Here is a 22,898-nt window from a genome sequence, read left to right as displayed (position 1 = left end):
CTCTACTGCCCCTCTCACACTGTCCTCCTCCTCTGCCCCTGTCACGCTGTGTCCCCCTCCACTGCCCCTCTGTCTGCCCCGCTGTCCCTCTGTCTGCCCCTCTGTCACACTCCTCTGCCTGCCCCTCTGTCTGCCCCGCTGTCACACTCCTCTGTCCCTCTGTCTGCCCCGCTGTCACACTCCTCTGTCCCTCTGTCTGCCCCGCTTTCACACTCCTCTGTCCCTCTGTCTGCCCCTCTGTCACACTACCTCTCACTCCTCTGTCTGCCCCGCTGTCTGCCCCACTGTCACACTCCTCTGTCCCTCTGTCACACTCCTCTGTCTGCCCCGCTGTCTGCCCCGCTGTCACACTCCTCTGTCCCTCTGTCTGCCCTGCTGTCACACTCCTCTGTCCCTCTGTCTGCCCCGCTGTCACACTACCTCTCACTCCTCTGTCTGCCCCGCTGTCACACTCCTCTGTTCCTCTGTCTGCCCCGCTGTCACACTCCTTTGTCTGCCCCGCTGTCTGCCCCACTGTCACACTCCTCTGTCCCTCTGTCACACTCCTCTGTCTGCCCCGCTGTCACACTCCTCTGTCCCTCTGTCTGCCCCGCTGTCACACTCCTCTGTCCCTCTGTCTGCCCCGCTGTCACACTCCTCTGTCACACTACCTCTCACTCCTCTGTCTGCCCCACTGTCACACTCCTCTGTCCCTCTGTCTGCCCCGCTGTCACACTCCTCTGTCACACTACCTCTCACTCCTCTGTCAGCCCCGCTGTCTGCCCCGCTGTCACACTCCTCTGTCCTTCTGTCTGCCCCGCTGTCACACTCCTCTGTCTGCCCCTCTGTCTGCCCCGCTGTCACACTCCTCTGTCCCTCTGTCTGCCCCGCTGTCACACTCCTCTGTCACACTACCTCTCACTCCTCTGTCTGCCCCGCTGTCACACTCCTCTGTCCCTCTGTCTGCCCAGCTGTCACACTCCTCTGTCCCTTTGTCTGCCCCGCTGTCACACTCCTCTGTGCCTCTGTCTGCCCCTCTGTCACACTACCTCTCACTCCTCTGTCTGCCCCGCTGTCTGCCCCGCTGTCACACTCCTCTGTCCCTCTGTCTGCCCCGCTGTCACACTCCTCTGTCACACTACCTCTCACTCCTCTGTCAGCCCCGCTGTCTGCCCCGCTGTCACACTCCTCTGTCCCTCTGTCTGCCCCACTGTCACACTCCTCTGTCTGCCCCGCTGTCACACTCCTCTGTCTGCCCCGCTGTCTGCCCCGCTGTCACACTCCTCTGTCTGCCCTGCTGTCACACTACCTCTCACTCCTCTGCCGCGAGCCAGCCATAGGATAAAAGAAAGAGCACATAAACTTACCAATCCGTCGGGCGCCGGGACCCAGCAGCCTCCTCTCTCCCGCAGCAGCTTGTTACTGACGTCGATATTCAGTGACAGCTGCGGGAGAGAGGAGGCTACTGGGTCCCGGCGCCCGACGGATTGGTAAGTTTATGTGCTCTTTCTTTTATCCTATGGCTGGCTCGCGGCACCCCAGTGACAGCGCCGCGGCACCCCTGGGAGCCGCGGCGCTTTGGGAACCGCCGGTATATAGTTGTTTTTTTTTATCACAAATAAGTTCACTTTTAACATATTCTCATAATTTTACTTTGCTTTTGTAAATTGTAAGTCATTGTAAAAAAAAAATAACATTCAGATCAAAAACGTTTTGGCATCCGGCATTATAGCTTAACATATATTTTAGTATTTGTCCATGATCACAATGTCAGAAAGCAAACTACTCTTGAGTTCAGAATTAAATGAGACACAGGGTGCAGAGCCATAGGCATTGGCACTGGTTTTATATTAAAATATTTATAGTGTGAAACGTGGGGCTTTCAGAATGTTCTAACAAAACTTACTGGAACGAAATTCAGGATCGATGGTACAAAACGTGTATGGAGTTTCAGGCCACTGTTTCAGAATCACTTAGGGCCAAAAGTAATTTTAATTCACCACTGAATGCAGGCAGTGGGCAGATGGGTCACAAGAAGATAAACAGAGGCTAGGGGTCATACAAGAGAGGGAGAAAGGTGGGGCAGACACAAGACAAGGAGACATGGATTGTAAGCTTGCGAGTAGGGTTCTCTTACCTCTCTGTATGTATTACCCAGTATTGTTTTATCAATGTTTGTACCCAATTGTAAAGCGCTACGGAATTTGCTGACGCTATATAAATAAATGTTGATGATGATGATGATAATGATGCCAGTTAGACAAGACAAGGTGGTGCGAAACACAAGACAAGAGTCGAGGCCATGGAAACTACTGTGGGCATATTATTGGACATTCGCTGCTGGCTTATCTGAAGTGTATTCTGGATAAGCAACTGGTATGTAATCACAGGCAGTGATAGCACTGATTATTAGAAACTAGTGCAATAGTCCCTGGCACCCAAATGTTCATGAATGTTAGGTGATTATTTACTGGCTAAACCAGAAGAAAACACAGCTAGCTTTCATTTAACTTACATGGTCCATGTCAAATGGCAGTGTGTAGGGGTAAAAAGACAGTGGTCTATATACAGCTAAATATCGCTCCCAAAATATAGTGACATTTATAGTAATTACATAGGATGAATCTAATTACATTGAAATTAGGGACTGTCACGATGAGATTACTGCTACCTGCGGATATTGACACTGCAACACTAGAAGGTGCGAAGTCTAACACGCCGCCGGTCTTCACCAGGGACCCCCGCAAGGAAGTTTGGGTTTCGCGGCAAGCGACGTGCAGGTCGCGGCCCTCCCAGGAAGCTATCCGCGAGGTAGTGATGAGAATCGTGGTCGTACAGGCTGTGGTCAGGCAACGTGCGAGCAGGCAAGGTACAAAATCAGAATCCAAAGGGTAGTCAGCAAGCCGAGGGTCAATCCAGAGAGAAATATAAGGCAGAAGGATAATCCAGAACGAGGTCAAAGGAAGCCGGGTCGGGACACAGGGAAACAACAGGGTATACAGGAATCATGGAACGCTGAAGGCTAGGTAAACTAGTTGCTCTGACACCCTAAGGGTGACAGAGCCATCTTTAAATAGGAGGGAGACAGTGTTCATTGGTGGACAGGGAGCGGTGGTCAGACACGCTGACCGCTGACAGGGAATCGCGCAGCGTGTCCCATTGCCATGGCAACGGGCGCATGCGCCTGGTGATCCCGGAAGTGGCGTCCCCGGCCAGCAGGGAGGCACGGGGACGGCATCTGACAGTACCCCCCCCCCACTTTAATGGGAAAATCACAAGAGCGCTGTCTCCTAAGGAAGGCAGACAATAATCGTGGAGCGTGTAAATCCTCTTTAAAGACCCACGACCTCTCCTCGGGTCCGAAGCCCTTCCAATGAACTAGATACTGAAAACGTCCCCGAAGTTTGCGTTCTGCCAAGATTTGTCTGACCTCATATTCGTCCCCCGTGGTAGTTGGGATAGCTTGAGGGACAGGAGGGACGTGAGAGAATTTGTTAAGTACCAGTGGTTTGAGTAAGGAGATGTGGAATGTATTATGGACTTTAAGAGTAGGAGGAAGCTGGAGTCTAAAAGTAACAGGGTTAATAACTTGAATAATCGGAAAAGGCCCAATGAACCGAGGTCCCAACTTCATAGAATGGACCCGGAGTCTGAGGTTCCTAGTGGACAGCCACACCTTATCTCCGACCTGGAGAGTAGGAACTGTCTTCTGTGAAGATCAGCGGAGAATTTGTATCGAAGTCCAGACTTTAGTAGATTCTCTCTGGTAGAGTTCCAAAGTTTGGCCATATCACGAGTCAAAGAATGGGCGGCAGGAACCGTAGCGGATGATGAAGAAAAAGTGGGAATGATAGGATGCAACCCGTAAACAATGAAGAAGGGGGAGAATTCAGTGGAAGAATGCTTGTGATTATTATGGGCAAATTCAGTCCAAGGCAATAGGAGATCCAGTTGGACTGATTGTGGGACGAAAAACAACGGAGGATCAGTTCCAGATCTTGATTTACCCATTCAGTCTGTCCGTTGGTTTGTGGATGGTAACCTGAAGAAAATTTGAGGGCAACACCAAGGTCCTTGCAAAATGCCCTCCAAAATCGGGATATGAACTGAACACCACGGTCAGAGGTTATTTCCTGAGGGCACCCGTGGAGGCGAAAAATCTTCTTGACAAAGGCTTGAGCCAATTTGGAGGCGGAGGGTAACCCTCTCAGAGGAACAAAATGGGCCATCTTCGAAAACCTGTCCACTGCTACCCAGATGGTGTTAAATCCACAGCTAGGAGGTAAATCTGTGATGAAGTCCATGGAAATGCTTAACCAGGGCTGGTAGGGAATGGGAATGGTTTGTAGTAACCCAGCGGGGAGTCGCCTAGGAACTTTATTTTGGGCACACGTGACACAAAAGGCTATAAATTCCTGGGTGTCCATACGGATGGTAGGCCACCAGTAATATCGGGATAGTAATGAGAGAGTTTTCTCAACCCCGGCATGTCCAGCGAACTTGAAAGTATGCGCCCAATGAACAGCCTTCAGACGGAGGTGGGGTTTCAGGAAAGAACAACCAACAGGGGGGGGGTACGAGTGATTGCCATGATGCAGGAAGGTTCAATCACAGGTGGGGGTTCCACAATGGATGGAACATTGGAACTGACAAACGACCTGGAGAAAGCATCAGCCTTGGAGTTTAAGGAGCCAGCACGGTAGGTAAGTTTAAGATCAAACCTGGCAAAAAATGAAGACCATCTGGCTTATCGGGGATTCAGACAACGAGAATATCTAAGGTAGATAAGATTTTTATGATTGGTGAAGGCAGTAACCGTGTAGAGAGTGCCCTCGAGTAGGTGGCGCCATTCCTCCAACGCAGATTTGATTGCTAGTAACTCTTTATCACCGACGCCATAGTTCATTTCAGAGGAGGAACATTTTCTTGAGAAAAAACCACAGGGCAGGAGTTTACCAGAGCTGGATTCTTGAGATAAAACTGCCCGACACCAATAGAGGATGCGTCCACCTCTAGGAAAAAAGGTCTGTTTTGGTCTGGTTGAGCGACCACTGGAGCCGAGAGAAAGGCTTTTTTGAGTAGCTCGAACGCAGTGATGGCTTCAGAGGACCAATTCCGGGGATCGGCCGATTTCCCAGTAAGGGCCGTGATGGGAGCAATTATTGAGGAGAACTGCGGAATAAATTGCCGGTAATAATTGGCGAAGCCAATAAATCTTTGCACAGCCTTTAATCCTAATGGTCTAGGCCATTTGATTATGGCAGATAGTTTCTCAGGATCCATGCGGAGACCAGAGCCAGAAACAATGAAGCCGTGAAACGGAATTTGTGAGACTTCAAACACACACTTCTCAAGCTTGCAGAATAGATGGTTCAAACGTAGACATGATAGGACCTCTTTTACATGCAAACGTTAGGAGGTCAGGTCAGGAGAGAATATTAGAATGTCGTCTAGATAGGCAACAACAGAGACGTAGAGAAGATCTTGGGAAATTTAATTGATGAAGGATTGGAACACTGCTGGAGCATTGCAAAGGGCGAAGGGCATGACAAGGTACTCAAAGTGACCCTCTCGTGTACAAAAGGCAGTTTTCCACTCATCCCCTGCACGTATACGTATGAGGTTATACACCCCCTGCAGATCCAGCTTAGTGAAGATCTTGGATCCACTGATCCTGTCAAAGAGCTCCCAAATAAGTTCTTGACAGTGATGGCATTCAGTCGCCGGTAATCAATACAGGGCCGTAAGGTCCCATCCTTCTTCTTGACGAAAAAGAAACTCGCACCTGCGGGAGACGTGGACTTCCTGATGAAGCCTCATTGGAGATTCTCAGAGATATAGGTGGACATCGCCAGATTCTCAGGAAGGGATAACAGATAGATTCTGCCTTTAGGTAGTGGTTTTTCCGGCAGCAATTCGGTGGCGCAATCCCAAGGGCGATGAGGAGGGAGAACCTCCACAGAAGCCTTGCAGAACACGTCTTGAAAGGTGATGTAGGGAGAAGGCAAGTCAGCCTACGATGATGACAAACAACAAGGAAGAGAATGATCTCTGGGCTTGACTTCTGACAAGCAATATCCAAGACATTTGGAGCCCCATGAGGTAACCATAGCGCGACTCCAGTCGAACTGGGGGGAGTGAAGCTTGAGCCACGGTAGTCCTAAAATAACGGAATTAACCGACCGAGGAAGAACCAGGAACTCAGTCTCTTCAGAATGTAGCACCCCTACCGTCAGCCGAATAGGAAAAAAAATGTGGGTAACAGAACCATTGGAAATACGATTCCCATCCACAGCGGTGAGAAAAAGCGGCTGAGGCAATTTTCGGATCGATTATTGCGATGCGGAGTTGCGATGCCAATGTGGCAGAGATGAAATTTCCGGCTAAGCCGGAGTCAACAAAGGCTGAGGTCTCATGAGGGCCAACAGGAGTATCCAGGGATATAGACATAAGGAAGTCAGAACCGGAATTAGTATAGGGAGTTGTAAACCTAACTCCTAAGTCGGCCTCCCTGTTACCAATTAGGAAGGAGCGTTTCCCGGCCTCTTGGTGCAGGAGGATAGAACATGACCGGGTTCTCCACAATACAAACAAAAATGTTGTTTGAAACGTCTTTGACGTTCTTCAGGGGATAAGCGAGAATGGCCTATCTGCATGGGTTCCTCCGAAGGTCCAGGATTTTGAAAAAGGGGGGCAAGACGTGGAGATATTCATCTGATAGCAGAGCGTTCTTGAGTTCGCTCCCGGAAGCGCAAATCAATGCGATTGCATAAGGAAATCAAAGAGTCCAGATCTGCAGGGAGTTCGCGTGACACTAATTTGTCCTTGACGCGGTCTGCCAGTCCTTGCCAAAAAGTCGCCACCAACGCCTCGTTGTTCCATCTCAGTTCGGAAGAGAGCGTGCGAAACTGAATCGCATACTGACTGACTGTCAGAGACCCCTGGCGGAGGTTCAGAAGACTGGAGGAGGCAGAAGATACCCGGCCGGGTTCATCAAAAACTCTCCGGAATGCCTAAATAAACAAAGATACATTAGAAAGGAGAGGGTCATTCTGCTCCCACAGGGGAGAGGCACAAGCTAGGGCTTGTCCGGATAAGAGGGAGATGATGAAGGCCACTTTTACCCGTTCAGAGGGAAACGAAGCAGGATTGCACTCAAAGTGAATCAGACACTGGTTCAGGAATCCCCTGCATCTCTTGGGTTCACCATCAAATTTTTCCGGCGGAGAGAGTCTCACGGAAGTGGTAGAGACCACAACAGAAGAAGAGAGAGTGACCGCGGCTCCAGAGGTAGTTACCGGTATGGCCTGGGGGGAGGTTACTGAGGCCTGAAGGGATTCGAATCGAGCTGCGACTCCTTGGATGCATTGGAGAAGCTGTGCCTGTTCGGACTCCTGCTTTTCCACTCTGTGAGCCAAATGGAGGAGAAGGTCCCGGGCAGAGGGTTCAGCAGGAGTTTCTGTAGACATTCTGGGCCAGAGCAAACTGTCACGATGAGATTACTGCTAGCTGCGGATATTGACACTGCAACACTAGAAGGCGCAGAGTCTAACACGTCGCTGGTCTTAACCAGGGACCCCCGCAAGGAAGTTTGGGTTTCGCGTCAAGCGATGTGCAGGTCACAGCCCTCCCAGGAAGCTATCCACGAGGTAGTGATGAGAATCGTGGTCGTACAGGCTGTGGTCAGGCAACGTGCGAGCAGGCAAGGTACAAAATCAGAATCCAAAGGGTAGTCAGCAAGCCGAGGGTCAATCCAGAGAGAGCAATATAAGGCAGAAGGATAATCCAGAACGAGGTCAAAGGAAGCCGGGTCGGTACACAGGGAAACAACAGGGTACACAGGAATCATGGAACACTGGAGGCTAGGTAAACTAGTTGCTCTGGCACCCTAAGGGTGTCAGAGCCATCTTTAAATAGGAGGGAGACAGTGTTCATTGGTGGACAGTGTTCATTGGTGGACAGGGAGCGGCTGTCAGACACGCTGACCGCTGACAGGGAATCGCGCAGCGCCTGTCGATCCCGGAAGTGGCATCTCCGTTGCCTAGCAACGGAGCGCCCAGAAGGAGGAAGATGTCCGTCCCTGGCCAGCGGGGAGGCACGGGGACGGCGTCTGACAGGGACCAGCCATACCTTTTGGAGTCAAATTAATGATTATAGCCTTATCTGTTGCCTCATTTAGTGTAGGCTGCAATTTTGCAGCCCAAATGTGCCCGAGCCACAACTTCCTTCATGTTCTTGTTTTGGAAAAGGCTTTTGTTTTTGTGTGTTGCACGGCACCAAATTTATGTTCCAGGTTAAAAAACCAAAACCAAAAGCCCTCCATTCGCATGGATCTATGCTAAATTTGATGCCAAATGGCTTGTGTTTGTGCTGCATGACCATCAGTGTGTCCCTGACCATTTGGGCTTGTTCATACATTCTTCCACCCTCAACTTGTGGTTATCAATCATCTTGCATTAGCATCATGTTCACTGCTGGACAAACAGCCAAACACTTATCGCCATGTATGCAGATAACTACACCCTTAAAACAACCCTGTCTTTAGTTTGACAACTTAGCAACCACCTTATAACTTACCAGTGCCGCACAAATTTGTAACTGTTTTGTGTTAGCCAGAAGAAGATTATGTAGACGGTAGGGCACAAAACTGATCAAAAGTACAGTTATTTCTAAATGGCATCTGCCTACCACAACCTCCAGGGGTCACTTTATGAACAGCCAATTACAGAGCTTTTCTCACCCTCCAGCCAATCCTTCTTTCATTCACATAGCAAATCTCGCCACTCTGTTAAGGTTTTATTTATTTTGATTACAAATGGTCTAATTCACGTCCAATGAAAGAAGATTTGCCAATGATTTAAGTAGAATAATAATTAGGTAAATGGGGGATTTTGAGCAGTATGGTTTTTATGTAATTAAAATACTAAAACATTCAGGGGTATATTTACTAAACTGCGGGTTTTATAAAGTGGAGATGTTGCCTATAGCAACCAATCAGATTCTAGCTGTCATTTTGTAGAATGCACTAAATAAATGAAGGCTAGAATCTGATTGGTTGCTATAGGCAACATCTCCACTTTTCAAACCCGCAGTTTAGTAAATCTAGCCCTCAGTGTGTTGTTAGGTCCTTTTGTGGAACATCTTCCAATGGGCCTTGTGTGTGATAAGAGATTGAGTACCAGACTATTTGGTACTTTCCAATGATTCTTTCTTTGTATCCCTTGCAATAGTGAGGGATAGTATTAAGATACTTAATACCCAGATCCCCTCAACACAATGGTACTTTTCAGATTCCATACCAGTGGTCATGCTTCACAGAAATTTAAAGCAAACATACTTTTATCAAGGTTGGAAACAATACATCAAAATCAGTAAGCTCCTCTTTTGAAAAGCATTTATGCTACCTGCAACCATCCTCATAAGATTGACAGCCAGGATTGATTAAAACAGAAGAATTACCCCCCTCCCTTCTCTTTCTCTGCTCTTTTCCTACGATACGGAATTCCCCCGATCTTTCTGCTATGATCTTACATTGTCCCTGAATACTGCTTTCTTCTTCCAAGGGAGATTTCTTATACTTGTGCACTTTAATTTTATGTACCATTGTATTCAGTCTTTGCTGTGTTCTGTTTTCTGACCGTAAATAAAGACTTGTTTAATAAAAAATAAAAAAGAGAAGAATTACTGCATTGGACTACACCTACCTAGAAGACCAGGGGGTAAATGTATCAAGCTGAGAGTTTTCTGGCTGTCACTTATTTAGTGCATTCTATAAAATGACAGCTAGAATCTGATTGGTTGCTATAGGCAACATCTCCACTTTTCAAACCCGCTGGCAAACTCTCAGCTTGATACATTTACCCCCAAGACTAACATATCTCCAACCTCATCTCACTTCATACTTTCCCCTACCCCCTGTCAGTGAACAGTACCCTGATTCTCCATTGATAACCACATACCACTTCTCACCCCAAGACTTCTCCTGTTCCCATCCCCACATATGGGAGACTCAGACTCTAACAGCCTCCAATGTTTTAAGACCTCCTTAAAGCCTACCAGTCTCCCACCTAATTCCACAACCAGCCTGTCTGTCCACATAGTCTCTCTGTCTCAGCCTGGACCCTCCCTAAATAAATTGTAAGCTCTCATGAGCCGGGTAATTTTTTCTCCAATCTTCTTGTCTGCTCCCTCCTAACTCGCTCGTGTATGTTCTGTACTACCTATTTTCTATTATTTCTTGTTGCCATTGCATTTATGCTTCTTGAATGTACTACAGTTTGTCTTTCCTTCTTTTGGATTTTGATTGTTCAAACACTATGTTTTATGTACCATGCTCTATTTTCCGACTATACAGTGCTGTGGAAATTTTTGTGCCATATTAAAAATGATAATAATAATATTAATAATAATAATAATAATAATAATAATAATAATAATACAAGACTCAGAATATTGATAGATACTTTATTTAGACTTAAGAGGGTAAAATATATAAACAAACTAACTACCACTAGTTGCTCTACAGTCATGGCCAAAAGATTTGAGAATGACACAAATATTATTTTTCACAAAGTCTGCTGCCTCAATTTTTATGATGGCAATTTGCATATACTCCAGAATGTCATGAAGAGTGATCAGATGAATTGCAATTAATTTCAAAGTCCCTCTTTGCCAAGACTTTATACCAAAAACAAGATTTCCACTGCATTTCACCACTGCCACAAAAGTACCAGCTGAGATCAGGTCAGTGATTCTCTCTTTAACACAGGTGAGAATGTTGACGAGGACAAGGCTGGAGATCACTCTGTCATGCTGATTCAGTTAGAATAACAGACTGGAAGCTTTAAAAGGAGGGTGGTGCTTTAATTCATTGTTCTTCCTCAAGGCAAGAGTATTGCTGCTAGTAAGATTGCACCTAAATCAACCATTTATCGGATCATCAAGAACTTCAAGGAGAGAGGTTCAATAGTTGTGAAGAAGGCTTCAGGGCACCCAAGAACATCCAGCAAGAGTCAGGGCTGTCTCCTAAAGTTGATTCAGCTGCGGGATCAGGGCACCACCAGAGCAGATCTTGCTCAAGAATGGCAGCAGGCAGGTGTGAGTGCATCTGCACGCAGAGTGAGGCGAACATTTTTGGAGGATTGCCCGGTGTCAAGAAGGCCAGCAAAGAAGCCACTTCTCTCCAGGAAAAACATAAGAGACAGACTGATATTCTGCAAAAGGTTCATAGATTGGACTGCTGAGGACTGGGGTAAAGTCATTTTCTCTAATGAATCCCCTTTCAGATTGTTTGGGGCATCTGGAATAATGCTTGTCCGGAGAAGAAAAGGTGAGCACTACCATCAGTCCTCTGTCATGCCAACAGTAAAGCATCCTGAGACATGTGTGGGGTTCTTTCTCAACCAAGGGAGTGGCCTCACTCACAATTTTGCCTAAGAACACAGCCAAGAATAAAGAATGATACCAAAACCATTATCCAAGAGCAACTTCTCTCGACCATCCAAGAACAGTTTGGTGATGAACAATGCCTTTTCCAGCATTATGGAGCACCTTGCCATAAGGCAAAAGTGATAACTAAGTGGCTCAGGGATCAAAACATAAACATTTTGGGTCCATCTCCAGGAATCTCCCCAGACCTTAATCCCATTAAGAACTTGTGGTCAATCCTCAAGAGGCGGGTGGACAAACAAAAACCCACAAATTGTGAAAAACTCCAAGCATTGATTAGGCAAGAATCGGCGGCCATCAGTCAGTATGTGGCCCAGAAGTTGATTGACAACATTCCAGGGGAAATTGCAGAGGTCTTCAAAAAGAAGGGTCAACACTGCAAATATTGACTCTATAAGCTTAATGTAATTGTCAATAATAACCTTTGACACTTATGAAATGCTTGTAGTTTTACTTCAGTATACCATAACAACATATGACAAAAAGGTCTAACAACACTGAAGCAGCAAACTTTGTGAAAACAAATACTTGTGTCATTCTCAAAACTTTTGGCCATGAATACATTTTAACTTATTTTTTATTTGATTAAATTCTAAACATCTAAAGATTATATTTCACAACACTTTTAAGAAATGATATTACTAAAGTACATTACATTTAATTAAATACAGTACATTGCAATATTTTTTAACATGAGATATATGTTTACTAAACAAACAATATAAAACATTAGCGGTCAGTAGGACAGGTTAATTGTACAGAGGCTGCATATCATACACAGCTACATACAATTCGAATGTAGTTTACACCTACCAAGCCATCAAAATGAAGCTCTTTACATAACAGATTTTGATAGTAACAACATATAATTTTTGATTATTACAGTTGTAGATAACGTGGCCTTGTAGCGGTTTTATGTCTCTGCACAGTGTATTTAAACTGTAGGAATTAAGATGCACTATATAATATGCACCCAATATGATCCATACCATTAAGTATTTTTTTTATGTTACTATAAATAAAATATAAAAAAGATTGCAAAATAAACAAAAACTGCAACATAAAGGAAAACAGAAATGTATTAGTGAACATAGTGATGCACATAATAAATGTAAGTATTATTTATTTATAAAGACATATCCTGCAAGTTTGTACAATTGGCATACCTCCCAAATTTGCAGCACTTCAAATCAGGACAACAGATAAGGGAGTGTGGGGGGGTATGGTCATGTCATAATGGGGGTTGTAGCCACACCCCCAAGGGCATGTGCGCACACCAATAGCAGGTACACGCAGAGAGATCTTTGTTGAATGCAGACTAGCCAGAGTAATATGCCACATATTAAGGCCGAATGCAGATATCATGTTGTTGACAAAAATATTTCAAGGAGTGGAAATTATACATGTGGGCAGCAGTGTTCCCTCTAAGCTGAGCAATCTGGAAAGGAAAGAGTTAAAAGGTCACTCTAATGAGGGCTCCACCCGAAAGGTTTGCATTCTCAATCTGCAGGATGTTTCTTAGTAAGATAGAGGTTTAACTCTATCATTTCCAGATTGCTCAGCTTAGAGGGAACACTGGTGGGCAGTGTTCCCAATTTAGCAAGTGGCTGTGGACAAAACATTTTCAGTGTCCTCAGAGGTTTGTGGAGAACACGGGTTGACCATTGGCCATTCGTTTCAGTGGGACAGCTTTTGCATCATCCAAATACATGTAATATGGAAAGTGTAATTACAGAGGGAATAATACCAATGGAACTTAAGTAAATAACATGTGACACTTTGTATAAAGACAATCCTGATGCCTCCTCACTGTCATTATTAATGTAAGGCATAACAAGTGGTATTTTAGTCGAAATTAAGGGGGTGGTCTAATTCTAGGCAGGACTTTGAAGTGATATTTTTCCTGTTCCAGCTTGCACATACCAATGTCAGCTCACTGACTCGCAAGTGGCTGCACAAAGCATCTGCAGATGCAGCAAGTGGGTGCACACTTATAATACTTATTGTTATGTGCTGTGAGTCAGCAATTATTTTGGTTCTTAAATGGCCCTAATGGTCCTTTGACAGCAATTAACGTTTACAGACACCTGTATGCCACAGTCATTGAAATTATACTGATAAAATTTGTGCATCATTATTTTAATTATCTGTTAAGCAAAAACATTAATACAGCATAATACACTCTGTGGGCTCAAAAGGGTTAACTCTCACAAGCATCTATACTAGGAAATAGGTGTAAGATATATACAATGGATTGGTCAGAAGTGTGTTAGTAACATTAGTGTTACAAACCATGATTGCCTAAAATGTGCCCTGTGCTAGTGAAAAACATTAGTGTAGTATTTCCGAACAGATCCATTTGCACTTTAATACAGTATATTAAATCTGGACACCTCCTTCGTCCACGCTCTGACTGGCTTTCTGCTACAATACTGTGACTAATCTGTTGTATTTTCCTGTCTCTCAGGGTGAAAGCTTTACCTTGCAAGCCTCATAGCTGGAAAGGCCCAATTACAAGTCTCTCCTTTTTTGTTTATCATAGCAACCACCCGCCCCTCTACTCTTGTGTCAGCTGCTCCAAGCCATTGAATCAAGACATAAACAGGCAGCTTTCTCCTTTCTCCCAGGATTACAGATATGCAGTTTTTCTTTCTTTGCAAAAGCAAGGCTTCCACTACATGGATTTTTACATCTGTGGACAAGAGTCCTACTCATAAAAGATTTCTAAGTAATGAGAGAAAAGAAGAAGATTGGCTTGAAAATTGAATTTTCTTATTTTTAACCAGCACATTACTTGGCTAGTAATTGTCTAATGCCTTGGCGGATAAAATTTTTATCTTTCCATTATTTTACTTTATAATCCTTTCCTATCGGACACATATTGCCAGTAGAGAACAAGGATGCACAGCATTTTATAGTATTCCTCTTGCAGTGAACTACATTTGAATTACATAATTTGCTGGTTGATCTGTTCACTGTAAAGACATGAAGGTTGCCGTATTGGACCTGGGAACTGTCTTTGCTAAATTCTTCAAATCCACTGTATCACCTATAAGTCCTGGGCCAACCAGTAATCCTTATCCTCAAGGTTCTAGTACAGCAAATTCTTCAGGAACCACAACCCTATCCTTGGCCCAAAAAACACCATTTCTTCTACTTTCTGCACCGCCGTCACCTCTGCACATCTTCAACACGTCCACTTCATCCGCCTCTTCCCTGTCTCGTGTTCCCTCTGGGAAAACTCAGAGTCCTCATCCGGGTGCAATTTCTGCCCCCAGTAGTCCAGCTCATTCAACAAAGCCCCAGCATGCAAACTCAGCAGCCAACAGCATGGCACTACTTATGCAGGAGGAACCGTGGGCAGGTCCACAACCTCCAGCTATATCTCCGATACCACCAACTACAATTCTTGTACATCCTGCACCCACAAGTACCAACCCAATAACAGCCACTATGCAACCAAACCACTCCAGTCGATCCCCTAGGCTTCAAGATACCTCGGTTTCTGGGTGGAACACCAAGTCCATGCTCTTTACCCTACCTGATATTGGGGAGGAGAGCACAGATTATGATGACTGCCACCACAGCCAAGGGTAAGTTTCATTTTCAAGAAACTGCCAAAATAGCTTGGAAAAAAGAAATCTTAGCAACATAACCGTAAATTACAATGATTTATTTATTCATTCATTCACACATTAAGCTATAAAAGTACATTTATATTGTATCTACACTGTGACATCCAACATTAATTAGTTAACATTTTAAATGAAATACAGTAGTTTTATTACCAGTGCAGGGTTCTTTAAATTACTGAGCATTCATGCATGCATCCAGTTTCAGATGGTTACACTATTCTATGTACAAATTGTATCTTTCAGCAGCACCTGCTGTTTCAATACACTCCTACAATAGCTCCCAAACTGATGACAGATGATGTAACACTTCAATAAAGCAGTTCTTTGTTCAGTCAAGTATGCTGTTTGCTAGAAAGCTATACTTTAAATATACCACTCGTTCCTGAAGGCAAAGTACCATGGCAGCAGCAAATTGAGAAATAAGTTGTTGATACATTTGCGGAGACTCAGCCTGTTCTGGATGAGGCACAAATCTTCTCAGAGGAATCGGTGTCCTCCAGAAACTGTTCCACACCTCTTCCATGGCTCCTGGACAAAGCATGTTGCAAAGGGGTGCAAATGCTGTTGTTACATGCAGGGAAGATGCTGAATGCTCTTGCATGTGGCATACAAATGCTGGTCTGCTTTATTTTAGCACTGCAAATTAGTTGATCTAAGGAGCACTCCTTCCTAACTTATCTGTCTGCAGATTGCCCCTTCTAGATCAATTTAATCCCAACTCTAAATGACACCCTAAGAATTAATTTTTAAAAGTTAGGAGCCGGAGGTAGAGTTCAGAGCAAATTCAGCTACTGGGTGCAAAATTTGCACCTTGAAAAACATTTTGTACTGCAGGTAGAAAAATGTAAAACACAACCTGATTTAGGGTTTTGAGTGGAGCATGGCCCAGCCCAACTGTAAAATGCAATGCAAAGCAGGTCAGTATGTGTGTGCAGCATGTAAGAATATGCATTATTTGCCCTGCGTGCAAAAAAAGAATTTATTTGCACCCCTTGCAGTACAACATGGTTTGTTCAGCTGCAAATTCTGCACCCTGGCAAAATTTATACCTAACTCTAAATCAGCCCCTTTGTCATCCAACAATCTAATATTTGTCTATGTACAAATTCTACCTTATCAGGAAGCAGTGGTTAGGCCCTGTACATTTCTACTTTCTTGCTTATTCAACAAAAGTATCTTTAGTACACATCTGGTATGAATCTAGTTGAACCTAGTACCTAATTTAAAAAGGGCTCTCATCGTCATTATAATGGCAAAAACAACCACTTTTCAACCTTTAATTTTAGTAAAGAAGGGCTTGTAGTGTTTCCTAATCCGATTCTCTTGATTGTAAGAATGTAATAAGCCTGTATTTGTTTGTTATAGTTTAAATGGCATAGAGAAACAAATGATGGTTTAGAGTTAGGTGCACATTTTGACCGGGTATGGAATTTTCAGCCGAGCACACCATGTTGCACTACAAGTGGTGCAAATGTAAAAAATGTTGTATACCAAGCATATACTTCATGCTCTTGCATGCTGCACACATACTGGACAGCTCTCTTGTTACACTGAATTCTAGAGGTGGGCTATGTCACACACCCCCATCTATAAATAAAGCTGTACATTTTACATTTTTTTCTATGCACCAGAAAATGTATTTTCAGATGCCAATGTAGCACCTAGAAGTTGGATTTGATCCTAATGGTAAATCAGCCTCCACATTACTTTAAGCAAGTAATTTCTTCTACGGTTTGGTTTAAAAAGGCAAATGCAATGTATTATCCAATCTATCTGTCTGTTCACATGTGCCCAATAATACAGCCATTTCTGTTACATCAGATATCATACTTAATAATCACTGAAGCCATACGGATGATACTAGAACCAATTTGTTTTTACATAATCACTAGGGTTGATTGTATTTGTTGCTAAATACCAATGACACAACAGCAAGGTGTGATTTACATTTATATCATGTACTTATTGGTTAATAGCTGCAGGTATGATTGTTGTGTGTTAACATGAATTTACTCATAAATTCCTTATGGTGCAATTTAAAGTAGAGCAGACTTCAAAATATTAACAAATCTACATTACACATCTTGTGTAAGTGTTAACAAGTGTTATATAGGTTGTGCACACTAGCTACATATTTTGTGTTATATTTGCATCCAATAAATAAGTGATAATTTTGCATATACTACATGCTAATGCCGCACTATCCTTCATCTCCTACTTCATGGTTTTAAATGGACAAATGGACAGCAACTGGCAAAAGCCAAAGAACTTGTCTCTATAGATAGGTTGAAGATGCTAGTGATTGTGAAATGTTGTCAGGTTGTACGTATTCTGATGTGCATCCCAATATTTTTCAAAGTGTTTCAGTGTTATTCCAGAAGAATTTCACTCTGCAGATAAATGTATTTATGAACCATTCATATTAACACAATATGCCTACAAGGTTCCAGTTTAATTTATTTATTTGCTTGTCCATCCATACTCCTTACCCGTGCTTTAGCTAGATCGGTATTTTTTCCTGGGGGTATATTTACTAAACTGTGGGTTTGAAAAAGTGGAGACATTGCCTATAGCAACCAATCAGATTCTAGCTATCATTTATTTAGTACATTCTACAAAATGACAGCTAGAATATGATTGGTTGCTATAAGCAACATCTCCACTTTTTCAAACCCGCAGTTTAGTAAATATACCCCCTGGACATTAAGTGCTAGCAATATATGTGTTCTATGTACAGAAAGCACAGATCAATGTCGCAGAAAATACCTGTCAATCTATCTGTTATTGTGGTAGTGTCCCAAGTAAAAGGGGATTTGTGATGAGGATTGTTTTACTAAAATGTCACTTATTTTTATTTTTTTTATTTTACATCTTATGAGCTATATATATATATATATATATATATATATATATATATATATATATATATACTTTGCCACTTCAGAGGGAGTCAGCTATACCAGTTGAGCCAGAAGGGTTAGAAACGGACAAAAACAGATACAGCTTTACACTACTGACACAACTAGTGTGTCTAGATATAAAGACACTGTTTTACAGTATCCTATTAACAATTGTTTCAGGTCTGCAATCTATTTCTACCGCCCATATTCTTAATGTTTTGTCCTATGGTTTAAGGATAACACTTTCACTCTCATTATCATGATAAATATAATCATCTGATTGTGTTGTGTTTTTTCTCTTGCCTCTTACTTATTTGTCTGTGGTCTGTTTATATTGTGTTGATTGTACAGCACTTCGGATTCCGTGGCACCTTACAAATAAACTATGATGATAATGATCTGAAATTACCTATTTTGAAACTGAACATTATACACACCTGGATAGGTAAACAGTGCACTTTTCAGGAAAAATACAATTCCCACATAAACCATCTGACATCTGGACTTAAAGGGTTTTATATCATTTATTACACCCTACAACAATCAATATTTGGACACTACGGTGAATCTGGCGAAAAACTGGCATATTTTTTTATGATACGAAATTTAAGAGGACAGAATTTGATTAATGTACTATCAGTCTCAAAGTCTTTATCTAATAGTTGTGAGTCCCATTTTGCTTAAAAAATAACCTTTATTGTTTATATTTAAAGTAGAAATCTTAGAAACAGCGAAATAACAAAAGTGAACTAGTGAGTATAAAATTACTGAGCATACCTATAATCCCTCTATTATAGTGTAAGTTGTCTCCTAAAGAAGCCAACATTAATTTAGGGTTTTAACTTTTATTGTGACAGGAGCTGAGGGCTGGATTCTTGTAGGTCCTGTCTCTATTATGTTATAACACTAAATAAAATTACACCAGGATTATCCCCAATAATTATAAAAGTAAATACATTTGGTACCATCTGCTACATTTATACCATAGAGCCAGACAAATTCCTTTATAATGAATATTTTTAATTGTGCCCCTATCATATAGCGTTATCCGTTCCTGGCTTAGTATTCAGGTATATGCTTTGTGACTTGCTATCTACCTAACATTGCTCCACTTGATATCTGGGCTAATAAATGATTATTATTTATTTATTTCTTTTTGAGTAGCGGCCTCTCAATACAAACTGGTGCGACAATTTTTCTTCATATATTTCTTCATGCTCCCAATAGACTTCTACTCACATTTATATGCTGAATGTGCACCTATGTATGTGTAATTCTATAAAACTAGGTTCAATTGTGCTGGTGTGGATGCAATTTACCCTGTGAAAATAAAGAAGCTATAAGATACATTCTAATAGAGTGAATCTTACTAAGCGATATCTTTACTAAACTGTGGGTTTGAAAAGGTGGAGATGTTGCCTATAGCAACCAATCAGATTCTAGCTGTCATTTTGTATACTGCACTAAACAAATGAAAGCTAGAATCTGATTGGTTGCTATAGGCAACATCAACACTTTTTCAAACCCGCAGTTTAGTAAATATACCCCCAAGAGTGCAAGGTAAGGTGTTTATAAAAAGGACTTATAGGGATTTATATTTAACATTTTAAATTACCGTATGTTAAATTAATAAAGTATATTAAAGGTAGACTGTGCCAGGTCACATTTAGATTTTCTTTCATCTAATGTCAAAATCTACCCACTTGTATTTATAAAAGCTATGCCCTTTTATTTTGTCATTCTTAGATCTTAGTATTGTAGAATAAATTTAACAGTTAATGAATAAAATCAGTATTTGCAACTTAATGTAATGTGTCCTCTAGGTCATATGAAATTTAAATGTCTTTATTTGATGCTTCAGAATTATTTTTATTATCAGTGTAATTGTCCTGTGGATATGTTCTGCTGAATTGTTTCCTCACAAGGGAATCCCAAAATACATTGAAAACAATTATGTGGGGGCAGTCAAGGAAACCACACGATCAGCACTGTGGGCTCCTGAGTATTGTAGAACAACACCACAGGAGTGTTCCTGAGATGATTGCAATAAGTAGAAGGTAAAATCAAGTAAACTGGGGAAGAGAAGTTGATTATATACAAAATAAAATAAAATGCTCCAATAAATAGAGTAAAAAATAAGAACATCCAGGTTCACAGGTGCACAACCAAGGTGTGCAATGGGTGTGCTTCGTAAATTATGCCCACTGTAGTCATGGGACATAAATATTTGTTATGGATTCTTTCCTGTCCCCTTTAAAACAGGATTTTTGTATCCAGCACCCAGCATGCACTGCAAGTGCTTTGTCTTATATGGTTGAAAGAAAGTTGTCTGGGACTTTATTTATAGCCTGGCTGTCTGTGCAATAAAATTATACAGTGCTTCTCTTTCTTCCTTTAAGGGTGTAACTAGACAGTAGCTAGCACTGTTTTGGTATGTAGGAGCTCTTCTACTACTGCAGATACTTCCACAGCTATAATTATCTTTGCATCCTGCTTTTATTCAAGGGCACATTTTTTCAGAAATTTGAATTTCCAGGGTATTAGTGCAAGTTGTTCACTTTGTCCCCCAGCTCCTAATGTCAGGTACTGTATCACAGTGCAGTATAAATTAGCAGAGGAGTTTACATAATATAGTGTATATCAGCAAATTACAACATAAGGCAGTATATAAGGACATACAGTCAAAGAACAAAAGTTTTGAGAATGACACAAGTATTGGTTTTCAGAACGTTTGCTGCTTCAGTATTTTTCGACTTTTAGTCAGATATTGCTATGGTATACAGAAGTAAAATTACAAGAATTTCATAAGTGTCAAAGACTTTTATTGACAATTACATTAAGTTTATACAAAAAGTTAATATTTGCAGTGTTGCCCTTTCTTTTTGAAGACCTCTGCAATTCACTCTGGCATGCTGTCAATCAACTTCTGGGACACATACTGACAGATGGCCGCCCATTCTTGCCTAATCAATATTTGGAGTTTGTCACAATTTGTGGGTTTTTGTTTGTCCACCCGCCTCTTGAGGATTGACCACAAGTTCTTAATGGGATTAAGGTCTGGGGAGATTCCTGGAGATGGACCCAAAATGTTGATGTTTTGATCCCTGAGCCACTTAGTTATCACTTTTGCCTTATGGCAAGGTGCTCCATAATGCTGGAAAAGGCATTGTTTGTCACCAAACTGTTCTTGGATGGTTGGGAGAAGTTGCTCTTGGAGTATATTTTGGTACCATTCTTAATTCTTGGCTTTGTTCTTAGGCAAAATTGTGAGTGAGCCCACTCCCTTGGTTGAGAAGCACCCCACACATGAATGGTCTCAGGATGCTTTACTGTTGGCATGACACAGGACTGATGGAAGCGCTCACATTTTCTTCTCCGGACAAGCGTTTTTCCAGATGCCCCAAACAATCTGAAAGGAGATTCATCAGAGAAAATGACTTTACCCCAGTCCTCAGCAGTCTAATCCCTGTACCTTTTGCAGAATATCAGTATGTCCCTTATGTTTTTCCTGGAGAGAAGTGGCCTCTTTGTTGGCCTTCTTAATACCAGGTCATCCTCCAAAAGTCTTTGCCTCACTGTGCGTGCAGATGCACTCACACCTGCCTGATGCCATCCTTGAGCAAGCTCTGCACTGGTGGTGCTCTGATCGGGCAGCTGAATCAACTTTAGGAGACAGTCCTGGCACGTGCTGGGCGTTCTTGGGCGCCCTGAAGCCTTCTTCACAACTATTAAACCTCTCCTTGAAGTTCTTGATGATCCGATAAATGGTTGATCTAGGTGCAATCTTACTAGCAGCTATATCATTACCTGTGAAGTGCTCTTTGTGCAAAGCAATAATAAATACACGTGTTTCCTGCAGATAACAATGATTAACAGCGGAAGAACAATTATTTCAAGCACCACCCTCCTTTTAAAGCTTCCAGTCTGTTATTCTAACTCAATCAGCATGACAGAGTGATCTCCAGCCTTGTCCTCGTCAACATTCTCACCTGTGTTAACGAGAGAATCACTGACCTGATGTCAGCTAGTCCTTTTGTGGCAGGGCTGAAATGCAGTGGAAATGTTGTTTTTGGAATAAAGTTCATTGTCAAAGCAAAGAGGGACTTTGAAATTAATTGCAATTCATCTGAACACTCTTCATGACATTCTGGAGCATATGCAAATTGTCATCATAAAATATGAGGCAGCAGACTTTGGAAAGAATAATATTTGTGTTATTCTCAAAACTTGGCCATGACTGTACTATTCTTCTGAAGGGTCAACAGAGACACTTATGGTTTGTTAGGATTTGTTATAAACACACTTTTCCATGGATTCCCTAGTATGATCCTCTGCATCAAACACCAGAACGCACTAAATATATACATATTATAGAGAGTGATGCCTATAGAAGCCAGAGACATGTTTGGAAGTCAGTAGACAAGTTTGTCCATGGAGACCTATATTTCAAATAAAGAATAGAGACAATCTGGAAGGAACTGCAAATGTTTTGCATAATACACACTACTGTTATAAGAACATGAGCAGTGGCTGTATAACACAGCTTGTGGCCATGTGCCTTTATCAGTACATAGAAATCTTTGGCAACTTCAAATATCCTTATTAATAGGCATATGGAGATGCTATATTCCAAATACATACTGATTAACTTCTGATTTATTTTTTTTATATAAGAAGATTTAAAAAGTAAAATGGATCGTGTCTAGGAATATACTCAAGACAAAGCTTAGGTAACTGCACTGAATATTTAATTATTTTTCTTCTTCGAAATGGAAACAACTAAGCTAATTAAAAATAAGTTAAAGAGTGGTGTAGCCTTTCCTTCTGCGACATCATATCTTGTTCCTTCTTCAGTGTCTTTTACTTTTCTGGGAATACAATACAGGTATTTGCAGCATGAATAAAAGATTGGTCTGGCATGGGGCATACAAAAAGA

At 42.2% G+C, this 22,898-nt stretch overlaps 1 protein-coding gene across 1 annotated transcript in view; it reads left to right on the top strand.

Annotated features, from left to right (window-relative positions):
• The first annotated feature begins 14,024 nt into the window (after positions 1 to 14,024).
• Positions 14,025 to 22,898, top strand: part of FAM149A (family with sequence similarity 149 member A) — a 72,234-nt gene continuing 63,360 nt past the window's right edge. The window contains exon 1 of the mRNA XM_075196745.1: positions 14,025 to 15,020. Within this exon, the coding sequence (XP_075052846.1) occupies positions 14,413 to 15,020 (608 nt within the window). The 5' untranslated portion in view covers positions 14,025 to 14,412. The remainder of the gene's footprint in view (positions 15,021 to 22,898) is intronic.

Source organism: Mixophyes fleayi, chromosome 1 (genome assembly GCF_038048845.1).
Source record: "Mixophyes fleayi isolate aMixFle1 chromosome 1, aMixFle1.hap1, whole genome shotgun sequence".
Lineage (NCBI taxonomy): Eukaryota > Metazoa > Chordata > Amphibia > Anura > Limnodynastidae > Mixophyes > Mixophyes fleayi.
This window is presented reverse-complemented; position numbering and strand designations above follow the sequence as displayed.